Source organism: Orcinus orca, chromosome 11 (assembly GCF_937001465.1).
Source record: "Orcinus orca chromosome 11, mOrcOrc1.1, whole genome shotgun sequence".
Taxonomy (NCBI): domain Eukaryota; kingdom Metazoa; phylum Chordata; class Mammalia; order Artiodactyla; family Delphinidae; genus Orcinus; species Orcinus orca.
Genome location: NC_064569.1, coordinates 102,649,849 through 102,672,376, shown reverse-complemented (window position 1 = coordinate 102,672,376; position 22,528 = coordinate 102,649,849). Strand labels below are relative to the sequence as shown.

The following is a 22,528-nucleotide window of genomic DNA, read 5'->3' as shown; positions in this document are numbered from 1 at the left end:
AGGAAGGAGGCCCATCTGCCTGACACAGCTCTCCTCCCCCACAGAAACACAGTCTCCAGTCTCGGCTTCACCTTCCCTGCCTGTGTGACTTTGGGTGACACTGGAGGTGGCTTCATCCATGCCGCCTCGTCTTCAACAGTCAGACCCACCTCCCAATAAAGAAAAGCCCATACCAGATGGCTTCACTGGAATTCTACCAAACATTTAAAGAAGAATTAACAACACCAATCCTTCTCAAAGTCTCCCCAAAAAAACTAAAGGGAGCACTTTCTACCAAATTCAGTCTGTGAGGCCAGCACTGCCCTGACACCAAAGACATCACAAGAAAAGAAAATTACAGACCAACATCCCTTAAGAACACTGATGCAAAAATTCTCCACAAAATACTAACAAACTGAATTCAGCAGCAGATTAGAAGAAAATTATACACTATGACCAAGTGGGATTTATTCCCAGAATGCAAGAATGGTTCAACATATGAAAATCCTTCAGTGTAATATACACCACATTAAAAGAATGAAGGACAAAAACCAGTCATCTCAACTGACACTGAAAAATCATTTGACAAAATTCAACACATTTTCTTGATAAAAACACTTAATAAACTAGGAATAAAGGAAACTTCCTCAACATAGTGAAGGGCATCTATGACAAGAGCACAGAAAACATATTCAGTGGTGAGAGACTGAACGCTTTCCTTCTAAGACCCAAAACAAAGAAAGGATGCCCCTTTCGCCACCTGTATTCAGCACTGCACTCGAAGTTCTAGCCAGGGCAATTAGGCAATAAAAAGGAATAAAAAGCATCAAAACAACAGGAGAAGCCACCGCAGAGACTGGTTCAAGATGGCGGAGTAGAAGGACGTGCGCTCACTCCCTCTTGCGAGAGCACCGGCATCACAACTGCTGAACAATCCTCGACAGGAAGACATTGGAACTCACCAAAAAAGATACCCTACATCCAAAGACGAAGGAGAAGCCACAATGAGACGGTAGCAGGGGCGCAATCACAATATAATCAAATCCCATAACTGCTGGTGGGTGACTCACAAACTGGAGAACATTTATACCACAGAAGTCCACCCACTGGAGTGAAGGTTCTGAGCCCCACGTCAGGCTTCCCAACCTGGCGGTCCGGCAACGGGAGGAGGAATTCTTAGAGAATCAGACTTTGAAGCCTAGCGGGATTTGACTGCAGGACTTTGACAGGACTGGGGGAAACAGAGACTCCACTAGTGGAGGGCACACACAAACTAGTGTGCACCTCGGGACCCAGGGGAAGGAGCAGTGACCCCATAGGAGACTGAACCAGACCTACCTGCTGGTGTTGGAGGGTTTCCTGCAGAGGCAGGGGGTGGCTGTGGTTCACCATGGGGACAAGGACACTGGCAGCAGAAGTTCTGGGAAGTTACTCCTTGGCGTGAGACCTCCCGGAGTCCACCACTAGCGCCACCAAAGAGCCGCAGAGGCTCCAGTGCTGGGTCGCCTCAGGCCAAACAACCAACAGGGAGGGAACCCAGCCCCACCCATCAGCAGACAAGTGGATTAAACTTTTACTGAGCTCTGCCCACCAGAGCAACAGTCAGCTCTAACCACCACCAGTCCCTCCCATCAGGAAACTTGCACAAGCCTCTTAGATAGCCTCATCCACCAGAGGGCAGACAGCAGAAGCAAGAACTACAATCCTGCAGCCTGTGGAACAAAAACCACATTCACAGAAAGACAGACAAGATGAAAAGGCAGAGGGCTATGTACCAGATGAAGGAACAAGATAAAACCCCAGGAAAACAACTAAATGAAGTGGAGATAGGCAACCTTCCAGAAAAAGAACTCAGAATAACGATAGTGAAGATGATCCAGAACCTCAGAAAAAGAATGGAGGCAAAGATCGAGAAGATGCAAGAAATGTTTAACAAAGACCCAGAAGAATTAAAGAACAAAGAAAGATGAACAACACAATAACTGAAATGAAAACTACACTAGACGGAATCAATAGCAGAATAACTGAGGCAGAAAAACGGATAAGTGAGCTGGAAGACAGAATGGTGGAATTCACTGCCATAGAACAGAATGAAGAAAAACGAATGAAAAGAGATGAAGACAGCCTAAGAGACCTCTAGGACAACATTAAACGCAACAACATTCACATTATAGGGTCCCAGAAGGAGAAGAGAGAGAGAAAGGACCCGAGAAAATATTTGAAGAGATTTTAGTCGAAAACTTCCCTAACATGGGAAAGGAAATAGCCACCCAGGTCCAGGAAGCACAGGGAGTCCCATACAGGATAAACCCAAGGAGAAACACGCCGAGACACATAGTAATCAAACTGGCAAAAATTAAAGACAAAGAAAAATTATTGAAAGCAACAAAGGAAAAACAACAAATAACATACAAGGGAACTCCTATAAGGTTAACAGCTGATTTCTCAGCTGTTAACAGCTGATATTTTTTTAGAAACTCTAAAAGCCAGAAGGGAGTGGCACGATATATTTAAAGTGATGAAAGGGAATAACCTACAACCAAGATTACCCTACCCGGCAAGGATTTCATTCAGGTTCAAGGGAGAAATCAAAAGCTTTACAGACAAGGAAAAGCTAAGAGAATTCAGCACCACCAACCAGCTCTACAACAAATGCTAAAGGAACTTCTCTAAGTGGGAGACACAAGACAAGAAAAGAACCTACAAAAACAAACCCAAAACAATTAAGAAAATGGTAACAGGTACATATCGATAAGTACCTTAAACGTGAATGGATTAAATGCTCCAACCAAAAGACACAGGCTCGCTGAATGGATACAAAAACAAGACCCATATATATGCTGTCTACAAGAGACCCACTTCAGACCTAGAGACACATACAGACTGAAAGTGAGGGGATGGAAAAAGATATTCCATGCAAATGGAAATCAAAAGAAAGCTGGAGTAGTAATACTCATATCAGATAAAACAGACTTTAAAATAAAGACTGTTACAAGAGACGAGGAAGGACACCACATAATGATCAAGGGATCAAGAAGACATAACAGTTATAAATATATATGCACCCAACATAGGAGCACCTCAATACGTAAGGCAACTGCTAACAGCTATAAAAGAGGAAATCGACAGTACACAATCATAGTGGGGGACTTTAACACCTCACTTACACCAATGGACAGATCATCCAGACAGAAAATTATCAGGGAAACACAAGCTTTAAATGACACAATAGATCAGACAGATTTAATTGATATTTATAGGACATTCTACCCCAAAACCGCAGATCACACTTTCTTCTCAAGTGCACACGGAACATTCTCCAGGATAGATCACATCTTGGGTCACAAATCAAGCCTCGGTAAATTTAAGAAAACTGAAATCATATCAAGCATCTTTTCTGACCACAACACTGAAGATCAGAAATGAATTACAGGGAAAAAAACGTAAAAAACACAAACACATTGAGGCTAAACAACACGTTACTAAATAACCAAGAGATCACTGAAGAAATCAAAAAGGAAATAAAAAAATACCTGGAGACAAATGACAATGAAAACACAACGATCCAAAACCTATGGGATGCTGCAAAAGCAGTTCTAAGAGGGAAGTTTATAGCTATACAAGCCTACCTCAAGAAACAAGAAACATCTCAAATAAACAATCTAACCTTACACCTAAAAGAACTAGAGAAAGAAGAACAAACAAAGCCCAAAGTTAGTAGAAGGAAAGAAATCGTAAAGATCAGAGCAGAAATAAATGAAATAGAAACAAAGAAAACAACAGCAAAGATGAATAAAACTAAAAGCTGAGAAGATAAATAAAATTGATAAACCATTAGCCAGACTCATCAAGAAAAAGAGATAGAGGACTCAAATCAATAAAATTAGAAAAGAAAAACGAGAAGTTACAACGGACACTGCAGAAATACAAAGCATCCTCAGAGACTACTACAAGCAACTCTATGCCAATAAAATGGACAACCTGGAAGAAACTGACAAATTCTTAGGAAGGTATAACCTTCCAAGACTAAACCAGGAAGAAACAGAAAATATGAACAGAATTACTTTCCGTTTCAAGTAGTGAAATTGAAACTGTGATTTAAAATCTTCCAGCAAACAAAAGTCCAGGACCAGATGGCTTCACAGGTAATTTCTATCAAACATTTAGAGAAGAGCTAACACCTATCCATCTCAAACTCTTCCAAAAAACTGCAAAGGAAGGAACACTCCCAAACTCATTCTATGAGGCCACCATCACCCTGATACCAAAACCAAACAAAGACACTACAAAAAAAGAAAATTACAGACCAACATTACTGATGAATATAGATGCAAAACTCCTCAACAAAATACTAGCAAACAGAATCCAACAACACATTAAAAGGATCATACACCATGATCAAGTGGGATTTATCCCAGGGATGCAAGGATTCTTTGATATATGCACTCAATCAACGTGATACACCATATTAACAACCTGAAGAATAAAAACCGTATGATCGTCTCAACAGATGCAGAAAAAGCTTTGACAAAATTCAGCACCCATTTATGATAAAAACTCCCCAGAAAGTGGGCAGAGAGGGAACCTACCTCAACATAATAAAGGCTACATACGACAAACCCACAGCAAACATCATTCTCAATGGTGAAAAACTGAAAGCATTTCCTCTAAGATCAGGAACAAGACACAGATGTCCACTCTCGCCACTATTACTCAACATGGTTTTGGAAGTCCTAGCCATGGCAATCAGAGAAGAAAAAGAAATAAAAGGAATACAAATTGGAAAAGAAGAAGTAAAACTGTCACTGTTTGCAGATGACATGATACTATACATACAGAATCCTAAAGATGCCACCAGAAAACTACTAGAGCTAATCAATGAATTGGGTAAAGTTGCAAGATACAAAATTAATGCACAGAAATCTCTTGCATCCCTATACACTAACAACAAAAGGTCAGAAAGAGAAATTAAGGGTAAATCCCATTCACCACTGCAACAAAAAGAATAAAATACCTAGGAATAAACCTACGTGAGAAGGTAAAAGACCTGTACTCAGAAAACTATAAGACACTGGTGAAAGAAATCAAAGATGACACAAACTGATGGAGAGATATACCATATTCTTGGGTTGGAAGAATCAGTACTGTGAAAATGACCATAAGCAATCTACAGATTCAATGCAATCCCTATCAAATTACCAATGGCATTTTTTACAGAACTAGAACAAAAAATCTTAAAATTTGTATGGAGACACAAAAGACCCCGAATAGCCAAGGGAGTCTTGAGGGAAAAAAAAGGAGCAGAGGAATCAGACTCCCTGATTTCAGACTATACTACAAAGCTACAGTAATCAAGTCAGTATGATACTGGCACAAAAACAGAAATATAGATCAATGGAACAGGATAGAAAGCCCAAAGATAAACCCACACACCTATGGTCAACTAATCTATGACAAAGGAGGCAAGGATATACAATGGAGAAAAGACAGTCTCTTCAATAAGTGGTGCTGGCAAAACTGGAAACTACATGTCAAAGACTGAAATTAGTACACTCCTTAACACCATACACAAAAATAAACTCAAAATGGATTAGAGACCTAAATATAAGACTGGACACTATAAAACTCTTAGAGGGAAACATAGGAAGAACACTTTGACATAAATCACAGCAAGATCTTTTTTGATCCACATCCCAGAGTAATGGAAATAAAAACAAAAATAAACAAATAGGACCTAACGAAACTTAAAAGCTTTCGCAAAGCAAAGGAAACTACAAACAAGACAAAAAAACAACCCTCAGAATGGGGGAAAATATTTGCAAATGAATCAACGGACAAAGGATTAATCTCCAAAATATATAAACAGCTCATGCAACTCAATATTAAAATAACAAAGAACCCAATCCAAAAATGGGCAGAAGACCTAAATAGACATTTCTCCAAAGAGGACATACAGATGGCCAAGAAGCACATGAAAAGCTGCTCAACATCACTAATCATTAGAGAAATGCAAATCAAATCTACAATGAGGTATCACCTCACATCAGTTAGAACGGGCATCATCAGAAAATCTACAAACCACCAATGCTGGAGAGGGTGTGGAGAAAAGGGAACCCTCTTGCACTGTTGGTGGGAATATAAATTGATACAGCCGCTATGGAGAACAGTATGGAGGTTCCTTAAAAAACTAAAAGTAGAATTACCATATGACCCAGCAATCCCACTACTGGGCATATACCCTGAGAAAACCATAATTCAAAAAGACACATGCACCCCAATGTTCACTGCAGCACTATTTACAATTGCCAGGTCACGGAAGCAACCTAAATGCCCATCGACAGACGAATGGATATAGAAGATGTGGTACATATATTCAATGGAATATTACTCAGCCATAAAAAGGAACGAAGCTGGGTCCTTTGTAGAGACGTGGATGAATCTAGAGACTGTCATACAGAGTGAAGTAAGTCAGAAAGAGAAAAACAAATATTGTATATTAATGCATATAAGTGGAACCTAGAAAAATGGTACAGAGGAACCAGTTTGCAGGGCAGAAATAGAGACACAGATGTAGAGAACAAGCGTATGGACACCAAGGGGGGAAAGCGGCGGGGGGTGGGGTGGGGGATGAATTGGGAGATTGGGATTGACATGTACACTGATGTGTATAAAATGGATAACTAATAAGAACCTGCTTATAAAAAATAAAATTTAAAAATTAAAAAAAATAAAAATAAAGGGCATCTAAATTGGAAAGAAATAAAATTATCTCTGTTCACAGATGATACAATCTTATATGCAGAAAATTGTACAAATTCCACATAAACTGTTAGAGCAAATAAACAAATTCAGCCAAGTTCCAGGATAAAAGATCAACACACAAAACTCTGTTGCATTTTTTCCCACTAACAATAAATAATCCAAAGAACTAAATCTTCACACATATGGTCAATTTATTTTCAACAAGGGTGCCAAGATCATTCAGTGGGAAAAGGATAGTGTTTTCAACAAAAGGTGCTGAAAGAAATAACAAGTGTTGGCGAGGATGGAGAGAAGAGAGGACCTTGTGCACTGGTGGTGGGAATGTAAACTGGTGCAACCACTGTGGAACACAGTGTGGACGTTCCTCAAAAAATTAAAAATAGAACAATCATATGATCCAACAATTCCATTCCTGTTTACCCAAAGAATACAAAAACACTAATTTTAAAAGATATATGCCCCTCCATGTTCACTGCAGAATTATTTACAATAACCAAGATATGGAAATGACCTAAATGCCCATAAACAGATGAATGGATAAAGAAGATGTGGTACATATATACAATGGAGTATCACTCAGCCATAAAAAAGAATGATATAATGCCATTTGCAGCAACACGGATGGACCTAGAGGGTATTATGCTAAATGAAGTAGGTCAGATGGAGAAAGACAAATACCGTATAATTTCATCAATGAAAAACAAACAAAATAAACAAACCAAACAAAAACAAACATGTAGATACAGAGTAGTGGTTACCAGTGGTAAGGGGTGGGGTAGGGAGGAGGACGAAATGGGTAAAGGGGATCAGCTGTATGGTGACAGATGGAAACTAAATCTTTGGTGGTGAGCATGCAATAGGGTATGAAGAAGTAGAAATATAACCTACACATGAAACTTACATTCAAAAAACAAAACAAAACAAATGGTGCTGTGATATCCACATGCAAAAGAATGAAGCTGGACCCTTATCTTACACTGCATAGATATACAAACTCAAAATGGACCAAAGACCCGAAAGAGCTAAAACTATAAAGTACTTAGAAGAAAACACAGGGGGAAAGTTGCATGACAGTGGATTTGGCAATGATTTCTTAGGTATAGGTATGACACCAAATGCACAAGAAACAAAAGAAAAAAAAAGATAAACTTGCGACTTCCCTGGTGGCGCAGTGGTTAAGAATCCGCCTGCCAATGCAGGGGACAAGGGTTCGAGCCCTGGTCCGGAAGATCCCACATGCCGCAGAGCAACTAAGCCCGTGTGCCACAACTACTGAACCTGCACTCTAGAGCCCACAAGCCACAACTACTGAAGCCTGCACGCCTAGAGCCCGTGCTCCACAACAAGAGAAGCCACCGCAATGAGAAGCTCACGTACCACAACTAAGAGCAGCCCCCCACTCACTGCTACTAGAGAAAGCCCACGCACAGCAACAAAGACCCAACGCAGCCAAAAATAAATAAAATAATTAATTAAAAAAAAGAAAAAAAACAGGTAAACTGGACTTCATCAAAATGAAAACCTTTGTGCGTCAGAGGACACCATCAAGAGGGCAAAAAGACAACTCACAGAATGGGAGAAAATATTTGCAAATCATGTATCTAAGCGCTTAATATCCAGAATATATAAAGAACTCCTTCAATTCAACAACAACAACAAAACGAACAACCCAATTCAAAAATGGGCAGAGGACTTGAACAGACAGTTCTCCAAAGAAGATACACAAATGGCCAGCAAAAGCACATGAAAAAATGCTCAGCATCACTAATCACTAAGGAAACGCAAATCAAAACACAGTGAGGTACCACCTCAAACCCATCTGGATGGCTATTATCAAAAACATGGAAAACACGTGTTAGTGACGAAATTGGAACCCTCATACATTGCTGGTGTGAATGTAAAACAGTGTACCCACTGGGGAAAACTGTGTGGGTGCCTCAAGAAGCTGAGCATAGAATTACTGTATGACCCATCAACTCCACTTCTAGGCATGTAGTCAGAAGTGAAAGCAGGGGCTGAAACAGATATTTGTACATCCATGTTTATAGCAGCATTATTAAAAATAGCCAAAATGTGGAAGCAACCCAACTGTCCACCAACATATGAACGGATAAGCAAAACGCAGTACATCCATACAATGAAATATCATTCAGCCTTGCAAAGGAAAGAAATTGTGACACATGCTACCACATGGATGAACATTATGCTAAGTGAAATAAGCCAGACAGAAAAGGCGATGCACTGTTGGATTCCACTTACATAGGAATCCCTGGGATAGTCGGATCCATAGAGGCAGAAAGTAGAAGGGTGGTGCCAGGGCTGGGGACTGGCGGGGGGATGAGGACCGAGTGTTTAATGCTCAGAGCTGGAGAAGATGAGAAAGTCCTGGAGATCGTGGTAATGGTTATACAACAACGTGAACGTTGAACCATATGCTTGCAAGTTATTACAATGGTGTATTTCATGTTACATATATTTTGCCACAATAAATGAAAAGTAGAAAGGGGGAGTGGGAGAGAGAGAACTTTCTCGGAGGAGAGGAAAAGAAATGACTGAGGTCTTTCCTAGTCGCCCTCTGACCCACATCCAGGCTCTACAGTCACAGCAGAGCCCAGTGACTTCCAAACGCTGGAAGGACTCCTGAGGCAGGCAGTCCTTCAGGCCCAGGTCCAAGGCAGCTCCTTCTGGGATTGAGATTTAAATGTAAGGATATTTCAGCTTCCTGGGAGCAGAGGCCCAGGGGCAAGGCTGAGGAGAAGGCTGGGGATGCATGAGCTCCGTGTACAGCTTGAGCGAGGTCCCCTCCCCGTCAGCAGCGCCCTGTGGTCACTGCCTGCAGACCCTCCCTCAGACCCCCAGGGTGTGCCCGCCAGAGGAGCTCCCCACAGGCTCTGCCTTTACTGTGGGGACGAGGAGCAGCTCTTTAGGGCGTTTTAGGCTGAAGAGCTTCAAAGTTCTCTATTAAGGCAGAAATCAGAAAGGGGAGGGACCATATTACCGGCTCCCTCTGCTTCCAGGGCAGCCCTGCATGAGCCTACACGGAGGCGGGTCCCAGCGTCACTCGGTGCGCCTCACCAGTGACCTGGCCTCAAGCCTGGGGGGCAGGACGCGGTCTCTGCACAGACTGTGCCTGCCCCAGAACCGAACCAGAGCCTCCCTTCGGGCAGGCCTTCACCTGGGCGCTGAGGTCCCAGGCGGGGCAGGTGTCCGCTCACCAGCAGCAAGCCCATGGTATTGAGCCGGCAGAGCTCCTGGTTGATGCTGGGCGTGTTCGTGTGCAGCAGGGCGGCCACGAGGCGAGCTCCGTGCAGGCGGGCGTTACCCAGGGGCTCCTCCAGCACGCCAATGGTGGTCAGGATCGCTGCTTTCTGCAAACACAAAAGGACGGCCCAGTTAGAGCCTTGTGACCGGTGTGATCACCACCCATGTGTGGGCTTCTCTTTGACCTGACCCTGGTCGAAGGGCCAGGGCCGCTGCTGCATGACGTGGCCCAGCCGGGGAGGGGTCCTCAAGGCAACGTGGTCTGCAGGAGGAGACAAGGGGTCAGTCGGGTTAAGAGTCCCACCGCTCCCCTCAGGGCTCACAAGACTGAGTGAGGGTGGGCCGCTGCTCCTGGGTGCCTAGGGCACTCTGGTCTCAGCCTGCCAGCCGAAGGGATGTGACCTCAGCGTATAAGACGGAGGAGACTGACGACAAGGGTGGCCTCGTGAGATGGGGTGATCCCACACACGGAGCACAGTGCATCTACCTTTTCATTAGCAGAATGTTCCAGAATCCCTGACTTCATGAGTCCTCCTTTCTAGTGGGGAAGGCAGACCACAAGCTGATATATGTAAGAAACAGTATGGTAGACCACGGCGGGTGCCCAAGAGAGGCACCAGGAGAGGCGAAGGGGCTGTGCCCAGGGCACTGAGGTGCAGAGGGACTGGGTCTTCCTCACCATGACCACCGCTGCTCAGCTGAGCAAAGGGTCTCCTCTGGGACCCCCTCACTCCTTGGCTGGGTGCCCCCAACTCAAGAGGCCGGGTCTCCAGTGCACTCGGGCTCTCGGACACCCCCGTCAGAAGGCAGGAGTTGCCTGGGGGGGTGGCGAACTGTCCAACTCTTCAAAGAGAAGATGGACACTCGGCAGATGGGGTCTGAGTGCGCTTGTCATCCCGGGTGGCGAGTGGGGTCTTTGCCTTGCAAGCGACCCAGCCCACGAGGTCTCCAGAGCCCCCGGCCTTTGCTCGGGGCACCTACCTTTGGTGGGCTGAGCAGAAGCTGGTGGAAGTCCTTCAGCCGTGGCTCGATGCCGCGCAGGACGCCGGAGCTGACGGCACACAGCCTGTCCAGTCCCTGAGAGCAGGAGTCCAGCAAGCCCTCCATCCTGTGGACCAGAGGCGGCTGGACACGGGGACACTAGTCCCATTACACCATACCCCCTCCCGAAGTGCCCACTTGTCGTCTCCAGGGAGGCTGCTGACCGTATGGGGGTGGGGGCCGTGCCCAGGTGATGGCCCTGACGGGCTGTGGGCGTCACACCCTCGAAGCAGCTCTGCTCCCTCCTCCCACCTTGAAAACCTTCACTGTCGACCCCACTCCTCGGCTGAGAGACAGGACTGGCCATAAAAGGATAAAAGAGGCCACATAAAAGGATAAAAAAGCAGAGAGAATGAACCGCTCATCTGTTTTCTGCATTGTCACACTGTCCCTGCATCGCAGGCGAGGCACTCACCAGAGTCCCCACTTCCTGCGGGAAGGGCCCAGCCTTCCTGGGCTCATAAAGATGAATAAGCAATATTCTGGTTTCTAACTAAACGATGATAACATCATAATTCTCTTTTTAGGTAATAAACTTATAAATATGTATTGGGTACCAGAGGGAAAGAAAGAAACTGCTAATAATCTCACCATTGAGATTAAGTCAATTTCTTGTTATTTTCTGGTTGTTCCTTTTCTTTAAAAAAACAGCACAGGCTATCAGTGCTGGGGGCTACAGTGAAGCTCCTTCCAGAGCAAGGACATGAGGGAACTGCAGTCTCCTTGGGAATCAGACCACCAGCACGGCACGTGACAGGACAGAGCAGACAGAAGTGCACACGCAAACACACATACACACGTGCGTTCGCGCACACACGCACGTACATATATACACATATGCACACATATACACACAGAGACACACACACACACACACATGCTGGGGGTACTCATCGGGACACTCCTTGGGGAAGCCCACTGGCCGTGCCTGTTCTGCACACACGTCTATAAACACTTTGCAAACTGGCGACAGGGGGTGTCTTTGGGCTGAGGTGGGGATGTGATTGATGGCGAAGGTCAAAGGGGACTTTACAGCCGTCAAGTTTATCTTTTCAACAAGGACAGTCTGTCCCCATGATCACCTGCATCATTAGAAACATTAAAAGCACAAACAGCACACCCGGCCACTCCCCTGGGCCTCCGTCACTGAAATGGCAGCATCTCCTTCTCGGGAGACACTCACCCCGCCCGCCGGGGCTCAAGCAAGGTCAGTAGCACCTGGGTCCCGCTGACGAGGCAGAGCTCGGTCTGGGCTCCGTCAAACATGTTCCTCAGCAGCCGTTCCACGCAGTCCTGCCTGTCGGACACGCGCAAGGTCACTGCCTGGCGGGGGGATGCACAGACCCCACCCCCACCCCCGCCGAAGGAGCAGCACCCTGAATCCCAGAGAGGCCCCGCTTGGGGCTCAGGCCACACACCCAGGGTTTTTAGGACACGGCTGCCCCGGGGGCCCGCATTCTCTGAACCTGCCAGGAGACACCTCCCGTGAGAAAGAGGCCCATCAAGTTAACTGTGGATCGGGGCGAGTTCCTCAGAAACGATCAGAGGAGGTGGCGGTGTCCCTGGCCCTCAGCCCAGGCCCCCCAGCGCTGCAGCCCACACTCACGACTCCAGCGCCGTGAGGAGGGGGTCTGGCTCTGGAGCTTCCTGCAGCGGGCTGCCCTGCTCCCTGCCCAGCCTGACGATGTCGCAGAGCGTCTGCGAAGCGTTGGACTGCCTCTGAAAGGACAGGGACGAAGAGCCGCCTTCAGGGCCGGCCTGCCGCACGGTCAGAGCGGCTGCTGCGGCAGGTCTGCTGAGGCGCTGGACTCGAAGGCGGCTCGTCTCAGCCTGGCCTGCCTCTCACCGTGGGGCGCAGATCTGGCCGCCCCCCAAGAGCTCCCATGGGGCCTCGACGGTCGAGCACGCCACGCAGACACCGTTCTATACCCTCTGACAGACACCGCGAGTGTGCCTGTGGTACTAACACAACAAGTGGCTATTAACACACAGGGTGGGTCCTGTGAGCTCAAGAAAACAGGACAGTTGCTACAGAGAAAATAAAGGACTCAACTTTTCTAGAGAAACATTAAGCCCATAAAAATTCAGAACCTCTGATTCGGTGCCTTTGCCAGCCACGTGGGCTGAGTCTGTGGAGCAGATGAACAGGGTCAGAGAGAAACTCAGCCACCGGCTCGGCGCAGGGAGCACCTAACAAGCAGCCTTCACGTGCGCGCCACGGGAAACCAAGCTGAAGGAAGTGCTTCGTGACTGTTTTAGGCAAGACTGAAAGCAGCCAGGTTGCCTCCGCGGCCTCCCAGCTGCCTCGGGGACTGGGAAAGGGCCAGTCAGCTCACAGCGTTCACACTGGTGGAGGGGCATCTCCCTTCCCAGATCTGGAGCACAGACACCCTTGCCCGGCTGCCTGGCCAGGCCCGTGGGCCAAAAGAGCCCCAAACAGCACAGCCAGGCAGCAGCAAAGGCTCAGACATGAGTCAGGACCACCGCTCTCCAAAGTGCTAAGGAGACCGTGCGTGTGCAGCTGTGTGCAGTTGTCACGTGTAGGAAAAGGCCTATCGGGATATTCCCCACACTCTCAACTGTGATACCGCAAGGAGCGGGCAGGGGCTGAGAGGAGCCCCACTGCCACCCCACACGCTCCCTCCGGAGCTCACGCCCCTGTAGACCCCATCTCCTCGAGCGCAGGCTAGAACCAGCACTCACAGCGGCGGCACGCCGGCGAGGACTGTCACCTGTAGGTCAGGTGCCTGCCCCAGAGGACGCAGCAGCAGGCTGCGAGCTGCCCTGCGGAGAGGCCCGGGGGGCATGGGGCCAAGGGTAGCCTCAGCCAGCAGCCCTCAGGAAGCTGAGTCCTGGCACTTCCCTGGTGGTCCAGTGGTTAAGACTCTGTGTTTCCAACGCAAGGGGTATGGGTAGGGGGCGTGGGTTCGATCCCTGGTCAAGGAACTAAAATCCCACATGCCACACAGCCAAGAAATAAAAATAAACAAACAAATAAATAAATAAATAAAATAAGGAACTGAGTCCTGCAGAGCCACCAGTGACCCTGGGGGCAGACCCTCCCCTCGTTGAGCCCTGAGGTGACCACAGTCTTGTGAGAGACCCTGGGCAGAGGACCTGTGACCCCTGGCCCATAAAAACTGAGATAAAAAATACTTACTGTTATAAGCAACTAAGTTTTGGGGTCATCTGTTACTCAGCCATAGATAACATACAATTCTATTCAGACTGTTTTTTTATAATATGTATGTATTATATTTTAGAAAAAAAAAGTCTGCAAGTCAGTGCTTGATTAAAGGAAGAGCATCTGAGGAAAGGAGTGACTTGCACCCTCAGACAGCAGTGGAGAGCGCTCTCCGCCAGCCCTGAGCGAGGGGCGCCTGCTCAAAGGTGGGGTCCACGAGCCCATACTCACATCTTCATCCTGACTCGGGTGGATCAATTCCACGAGCCTCTGGATGAGCTTCTCTTCATTAAGCCACTGAAAGGGAAAAGGAGGCCTGTAAGTGACTCCGCTCACATCTGACGAAATGGAAGGAAAGTCCTTCAGTGCAACAGAAATCCACGCGCCAGGTTCTGGCACAGAGATACTTCACCCAACACGTGCGTCCACCCAGACCCTGAAAGCACAAGCAGTGGCCGAATTCTGGAGTGACCCAAAGACTGTAAAGGAGGGGATCCCCTTCCACATGCCCTAATGGTCCAGACTCTTAAACACACGTGAGCTCTGTTTTTAGGACGTCTCCGAAGCGGAGCCTGGAGCCACCCGCGCCGATGGGGCTCTCCCAGCACACAGCCCAGCTGCTCCCTGCAGCGCCCGGGCTCCAGGTCAGTCCGGCTCCTCTACGCACTTCCTTACCCCAAAATGGGCTCAGTGTAGTCAGGGCAGGCTTCCCACTAACGTTCAGCAACGGCTGACGTTCCCGCGGCTCTCACTGTGCCACATCAGCTACTATGATTAACTCTCAGTGGGAGGCCGCTCCATAACGAAGCGGGTTATGAATCTGAGAGCGACAACTGTCACCTAATTCCAGGAGCTGGAAAACCGTCAAGAAGGACCAATGGTTTACTTATTCTATCTTAAGCTGCATTACAAACAACACCTGCCCAACAGCAGCAGATTCTTTGTCCGGCACTGGTTTCCTGGGCTTCTTGGGGTTGAGCACCCTCCCCTCTTCTGGGAAAGCCCTCAGGGAGCTATGGGTAGCCCCTCTCGCTGTGAATACTGTCAGGACAGACACAGGCCAACTCTGGTCTTCGAAACGTCTCTGCATGGAATCCTCTTCGGCGACTGTTTCCTCTTGGGCACGTACTCGGGCACAGGCCCAGCGCCCAATGGAGACCTAGCAGCCCTAGGGGTGGGGCACAAGTGAGGAAGCCCACTTCTGCTCTCTGCTGATGAATGGACTGAGGCAGGACAAGAGAAAAGGGGCAGATGCCAGACCCAGCCTCAAATACAAGCCTTGACGAGAACCCCTGAGTGGTTCTCATCAGGAGGGGAAGGTCCTGCTGGGTGGAAAGCTGGGGTGCTGGGCACCCCGGTGCTGCTTCACCAGCTCCAGCCTCCTTATACCAGGAGGCACTTACTCCACACTCGGAGAATGTGCAGAGCCCGCGCAGACGGGGAGGGGCTCCAGGGAGGAGGGGGCCCACACACTCACATGCAGGACCTCCTGCCGGAGCCCGGCGGGCTCTACGCAGCTGACCAGGCGCAGCAGCAGGTCCATGAGGGCCGAGGTGCCGATGTGCTTCAACAGCAGGCTGATGAACTTGTCCTTCTTCCTCAAGAACACAATCACCTGCAACCAGACAGCCCCTGAGAGGTGAGCAGGGCAGACCCTGACCACCAGGAGATGCTGCCCCCAAGAACTGCCATGGGAAAGATTCATTTTCAACAACAGTGAGCAGAAATAATGGAAAGACGTGGAAAGAGCCGTAAGAAAGCCCCCTCCGCCGCCCCCCCAGCAATGACAGGCAGAGCCCTGAACACAGGCGAGTCCACGAGGCGGTGGGGGCCTGAGAGGACCCTGGGCTGGCAGAGTTTGCCACACACCGAGACTGGGCACAAGTGCAGCCCCAGCACCCGAGTTGACAGCTCCCGGACGGGGGACACAAACCCGGAAAGCTGACAGGCCCCACAGGTGGCTGAAGGGAAAGGACTGAGGTTTCAGAAAAGCAGAGGCGGAGGGGTGCAGCTGGCTGGTGACCAGAGCCGACAAGACACGACGCAGCTGGCTGGCTGAGTGTGCAGTCACAGGGTGTGGTGCCTGAGCGCAGAGGGACGGGAGAAGCCCAGGCAGAGGCCTTCTTGGACACGTGTTGGCAAGCTCGGCTCAGTTGGCCACAGAGACGAGGTGCCTGCAAGTCCAGGCCACTGCACAGACCCAGGACTCTACTGGGGGCAATGGGGACACGGAACAGGCAAGGGATCCCAACCACCCTCATGCCAGAACCCTCATGCCAGAAGTGAAGGGAAGGAGGGGAAGGAGGAGGAAGACAGAGAAGAGAGGCAACAGGGGCGGGGGGGTTGGGGAGTGGGGGGCAGGGGCGGGGGTTCTTTGAAAAGTGTGATTAGAGAGAAAGACTGAAAACAGCAGAGAAGGCTCCAGGGAACATCCCTACACACCCTACAGATATAAACACCATTACAAGGGGTTATCCGGAACAAGTTTAGGCCAATTTCTGTAAATTTGGAAAAATGAAAAATTCCTTTGAAAAACTCACTTACGTAAACTGACAAGAAGAAAGAGAAAATCTGGAGTTCTAGAGTGTCAAAAGAAACAAAATCTCTAATTAAAAGCCTCCCCATACAGAAGACTCCAGGCTCTAAAGGCTTTACTAGTGAATTCTATCCAAAATTTAAAGAAAAATAACCCCAATCTTATGCAGGACTCCTCCAGGGTCCTTCTCTCATAAACTGAGAGAAGATGCCCCATATCATTGTATGAGGACATAAAACCTCGATTCCAAAACCTTGATATGCGCATTTTAAGAAAAGGAAATTATATAAGGACCTACTGTAGAGCACAGGGAACTCTACTCAATACTCTATAATGGCCTATAAGGGAAAAGAAGCTAAAAAAGAGTGGATATGTGTGTATGTATAATAGATTCACTTTGCTGTACACCTGAAACTAACACAACATTGTAAATCAATTATACCCCATTAAAAATTAAAAAACAAGAAAAGGGAAGGAAATTATAAGCCAATCTCACTGATGGCCACAGATACAAAAATTCTTAAAAAGAAAGCAATATGGGGCTTCCCTGGTGGAGCAGTGGTTGAGAGTCCGCCTGCCGATGCAGGGGACACGGGTTCGTGCCCTGGTCCAGGAAGTTCCCACACGCCGCGGAGCGGCTGGGCCTGTGAGCCATGGCTGCTGAGCCTGCGCGTCCGGAGCCTGTGCTCCGCAACGGGAGAGGCCACAACAGTGAGAGGCCCGCGTACCGCAAAAAAAAAACCCAAAAAACAAAACAAACAAACAAAATAAAACTCCACAACAAACAACATACTTAATTGTAAAACAGTGAAAGCTTTTCCTCAGAGGCAATAAATAAAACAGAGGCCCACTATCACCACTTCAATTCAACAATGTATTAAAGGTTCCAGACAATGCAACAAGGCAAGAAAAAGAGACAAAAAGTGTAACATTTATAAAGGACAAAATAAAACTGTCATTAATCACAGATGGTATGATCTTATACATAGATTTAAAAAAAGAATATAAGGAATTCGCTGGCAGTCCAGTGGTTATGACTCCATGCTTCCACTGCAGGGGGCATGGGTTTGATCCCTGGTGGGGAACTAGGATCCCACATGCCGTGTGGCGTGGTTAAAAATAAAAATTAAAAAAAAAAAAGTAAAAAGAATATAAATTATTAGAACAGCAGCTTTATTGATATTTCCAAAAACTGGAATCAGCCCAGATGTCCTTCAACATGTGAATGGTTTAACAAACTGTGTTCCATCCACACCATGGAACACTACTCACACTGCAATAAAAGCGAATATACTACTGATACATACAACAACTTGGATGACTCTTCAGGGATGCATGCTAGAAAAAAAAAGCCATAAGGCCTATATGTTATATGATTTAATTTAAATAACAGTTTGAGAAAACAAAATTTCTGAAATGAAACAGACTAGTGGTTGCCAGAGGTTAGGGATGGGTGAAGGGATAGAGGCCAGAGGAAGGTGGGAGTAGTTATAAAAGGGCAACACAAAGGATCCTTATGGTTTAAGAACCGTTCAGTATGTTGACTGACGATGGAGACACGAACCTACACAAGTGATAAATTGTACTGAACTTAACACACGTACATACACAAATGACTGCAAGTGAAATGTCAATGTGCTGGTTGCGATCTTCTGCTAGCATTTTACAAAATGGCACCACTGAAGGAAACCAGGCAAAGTGTACAAAAGGTAGCTTTACGTTCTTTCATAAAACTGCATGCGAATCTACAATTATCTCAATAAAATTTTTCAATAAAAAAGACACTGTTTAGAATAACATGAAAATATCAAGTACCTAAGGATAAACATAACGAGAACTATGTAAGACCTCTACCCAAAGAACTTGGTTACTGAGAGAAATTAAAGAAGCCCTAACTACTCAGCTTTCTGCTATAGCACAGAAGCAGCCATAGATAATATGTAAACAGGAGCAGCTGCGTTTCAGTAAAGTTTCTTGTACAAAATAGGGGCGGGCTGGCTTTGGCCTGTGGGCCATAATTAGCCAACCCCAATCTATAGGAAATGCAAGCCTAATCAAAACTTCAGCAGGTTTTTCTGGGGAACAGGGGAGAATGTGGAAACTGACAAACTCACTCTAAAATTTGCTCATCCTAAAATAATGCAAAAGGCAAAGAATAGTAAAAACAACCTTGAAGAAAAATAAAGTGAGAGGACTAATTCTATCGAACATCAAAACTTACAAAGCTACAGTAATTAAATAGTGCTGTGTTCATAATTACAAACAGGACAGTAGAAAAGAAATGCATACACACGTGATTGCTTGATTTATGACAAGAGGGACACTGTGAAGCAACTGAGAAAGCACGGCCTTATCAATACAGTGCTGGGTCAACTGGACAATAACCGTATGAAAAAACACTTCAGTCTGACACCATTTACAAGAATCAATTCCAGGTGGACTGTAGGTAGGAATATGAAGGTAAAACAATAAAGCTTCTAAAAGATAACACAGAAGAGTAGTAAGAGAATTATCTTTATGATTTCGAAGTCAGCAGAAGTTTCTTAACAAAACAACAACAACAAAAAAAACCAAACAAATAAAAAGAGTTATGACTTGGACTATATGAAAATCAGGCTCTCTGCTCATTAAAAGATACCATTAAGAGAGTAAAAAACAAAACCAAACCCAGCAAGCAGAGTGGGAAAAGATGTTTGCAACGCAAAATCAACAAAGGGGGAATTCCCTGGCAGTCCAGTGGGTGGGACTCTTGGCTTTCACTACCGAGGGCGTGGGTTCAATACCGGGTCAGGGAACTAAGATCCCGCAAGCTACGTGGCACACCGCCCCCCACCCCCCAAAAAAAATCAACAAAGGACTTGTATCCACGAAATAGAATTCCTACAAATGAAAAAAGAAGAGACAGCCTGATAGAAAATGGGCAAGAGACTTCACACAAAAAGTATCTAAATGGCCAATTAATACATGAAAAGGTTCTCATCCTCACTAGTCACCAGGGAGATGCAAACTAAAAGCACAATGCTGTTATATACACCATCAGAAGAGATAAGATAAACCGACTGATAATATTAGTCAGGGCTGGAGAGGAAGTGGAAGAGCAGGAACTGTCATGCTCTGCTGCTGGGACTGCAAACTGGCTCAACCACTCTCACTTCAGCCATTCAAGCTGACCACACGTACATCCTAGTTACGACCACGTGGCACAATGCCTGGAGAAAAGGAAGTCCTTATGTTTTAGAGATACACACTGAAATATTGACAAAAGAAACGACAAGCCGTCTGGGGTTTGTTTTGAAATAGTGCCTGGGGGATGGCGAGCAGGGATAAAGGTGAAAGACTGACAAGGCCGCCTCCTGAAGCAGGTAACAGGCACAGGCGCCAGCAAACCTCATGGCCCTCCTGTGCCATCTACGGTGTGCAGTGCTGAAGCACACCAGGGCAGATGCAAGGCCGGAACAACCGTGGAGCAAATGTGGTCTCCAGGAGGCCCACGCTCCACCTGAATGAAACGAGTTCACTCCCTGCTTTACAGAAAAATATTACTAGGCAATTCCTTTTTTCTTTTTTCTTTTTTTGGCTGCACCACGCGGCTTGTGGGATCTTAGTTCCCCGACCAGGGATCAAACCCCTACCTCCTGCAGTGGAAGCACGAAATACTAACCGCTGGATGGCCAGGGAAGTCCTAGGCATTTCTTTTAATTTGCTTTGAAACAATAAGTGCCCTAGACATACAGGCACCTGCCACCCACACAGATGCAGCAGCAGACACCCTAACGTCCTGCCATGATGCAGGTATGTCCTGGATCTCTCACCCATGACTGGTCAGTGGCAGGGCGAGCTGGCCTAGTTTGGGGCCCTGTGCAGCTCCCAGGGGTGGCAGAGGCGCTGCTTGTTCCAGAGCCGGCCAGAGGAAGTCTCTCTTGGGAAGCCACTTTCTTAATCAAATCCCAGCTCCCACAGCAGCAGCCCACACAGCTCCACGTGTGTCCCGCAGGACAGTCAGAAGCCTGCCCCCCACAGCCTGATGCACAGGTCACACAGCAGTGGCTGAGGGCAAGATGCGACGGCGTCAGCCACGCCTCCCTCCCACGTCTCGCGGGCTTGGCAGAGGAGTACCTGTGCAGTTCTTCTTGCGATGAGACTGCCAATGGTCTTGCTGAAAAAACTGGCGAGGAGAGGATTGAGAGGCGGCTCACGGTTCAAGAAGTCGTAAAGAAGGTTGAGCAAAGTCTCGTCCCCTCCCAGCCTGTCACTGATCTGCGGCACGTCACACGTCAGCAGCTCACAGGCTGTGTTTGGGTACCTGAAGGGGCACAGTGCAAGCAACTGGAGGTGAATGAGACTTCCCCACTACTCAGGAAGCTACTTGAATGCTCTGCCTCTTAGGAAGCAGATCCACAGGCAGAAACCAAACATGGCTAGACCTTGGAACAGAATAAAAATGTGATTATTCTGTGACCAACCGGCATTTTTGACTACTAGAACCTCAATGTTTTTATCATACCTTTTTCTGGCTCCTCATACCCTAAACTCTGACATCCCACATTTTCTGACTCTATTTCCATTCTCTACAGAACCTTTCCTAATCTTTTGGCTTCTCCTCTGCCCTCCTACTCACCTGCCATGTCTCTCACCTCCATCAGGTTCGTCCTCCCCTCTCCAAGCCCTTCCTGACCCCACATGTCAACAAGCACAGATCTAGCTTGTTCCCACACTGAAGAGATGCTTCATCAGCAGTTTACAATGCAGTACCAGTTCTGAAGTGTTATGCAGGCAAATTATTATTAAGATATACCAATATATGTAAACGATGTACTATTCATTTGATAAAAATGATCAGACAGGGGCTTCCCTGGTGGCGCAGTGATTAAGAATCCACCTGCCAATGCAAGGGACACTGGTTCGAGCCCTGGTCCGGGAAGATCCCACATGCCGCAGAGCAACTAAGCCCATGCGCCACAACTACTGGGCCTGCGCTCTAGAGCCCACGTGCCACAACTACTGAAGCCCACGCACCTAGAGCCCGTGCTCGGCAACAAGAGAAGCCACCGCAATGAGAAGCCCACACACCGCAACGAAGAGTAGTCCCTGCTCGCCGCAACTAAAGAAAGCCCACGCGCAGCAACTAAGACCCAATGCAGCCAAAAATAATAAATAAATAAATGAATACATTTATTTACTTTAAAAAAAAAAAGATCAGACACAAAATAATCCTGATCCCATTACGTGTAATCCCATACCACTATGCTCCCTGCCTGACCCTCTGACAGACATGGGGTCACTGCTGTGGTCCTGGGACAGGCCTACCCAATGTCCTGCTGCATCCAGGACAGAGCCCACCATAGCAGTGCAGTGACAATGCCTGGTGCCACACTCAGCACATCTGGGAACACAGGTGAGGGTGCCCAGGGCCAGAGCAGGCAGGAACCTGGCGGGAGCATCCTGTGGGGCTGACTGCCCTGGAGCACACCTGGCACCAAGCTACACGGGACATGCTGTGCAGCCTCAGGCACCTTACCTAACGTTTCTGTGTCTAGGCTGCTTTCTCTGAACATGGAGGTCTGAGTGTCCGCCTTCCCCACAAGGCTGCGTATAAAGCAGAGCAGCAGCGTCTGGCGCACAGTAAGCCCGGGGTCAAGGTCAGCCACTGTGACCCTACGGCTCCTGGTAGCCACCCACACGGCCCCAGCAAGGGCCTAACCCCAGGTGGTCACTGCGGTCAGCTAGGGCCTGGCGGCCGGCCCAGCATGGAGGGCAGGGGACAG

At 47.4% G+C, this 22,528-nt stretch overlaps 1 protein-coding gene across 13 annotated transcripts in view; it reads right to left on the bottom strand.

Annotated features, from left to right (window-relative positions):
• The window catches only part of PPP6R2 (protein phosphatase 6 regulatory subunit 2), an 84,072-nt gene that overhangs the window by 10,706 nt on the left and 50,838 nt on the right, over nt 1-22,528 (bottom strand). For 9 of the 13 annotated variants that reach the window (XM_033405396.2, XM_033405395.2, XM_033405402.2 and 6 more), the window contains 8 exons: nt 20,880-21,066; nt 15,705-15,842; nt 14,459-14,524; nt 12,650-12,762; nt 12,227-12,340; nt 11,208-11,342; nt 10,984-11,110; nt 9,957-10,109 (listed from right to left, as the gene is read on the bottom strand). In XM_033405396.2, the coding sequence (XP_033261287.1) occupies nt 9,957-10,109; nt 10,984-11,110; nt 11,208-11,342; nt 12,227-12,340; nt 12,650-12,762; nt 14,459-14,524; nt 15,705-15,842; nt 20,880-21,066 (1,033 nt within the window). Of the gene's footprint in view, nt 1-9,956; nt 10,110-10,983; nt 11,111-11,207; nt 11,343-12,226; nt 12,341-12,649; nt 12,763-14,458; nt 14,525-15,704; nt 15,843-16,096; nt 16,266-20,879; nt 21,067-22,528 lie in introns of those variants that run through there. The other 4 variants (XM_033405405.2, XM_049694917.1, XM_049694918.1 and 1 more) reach the window with 3 other exon arrangements.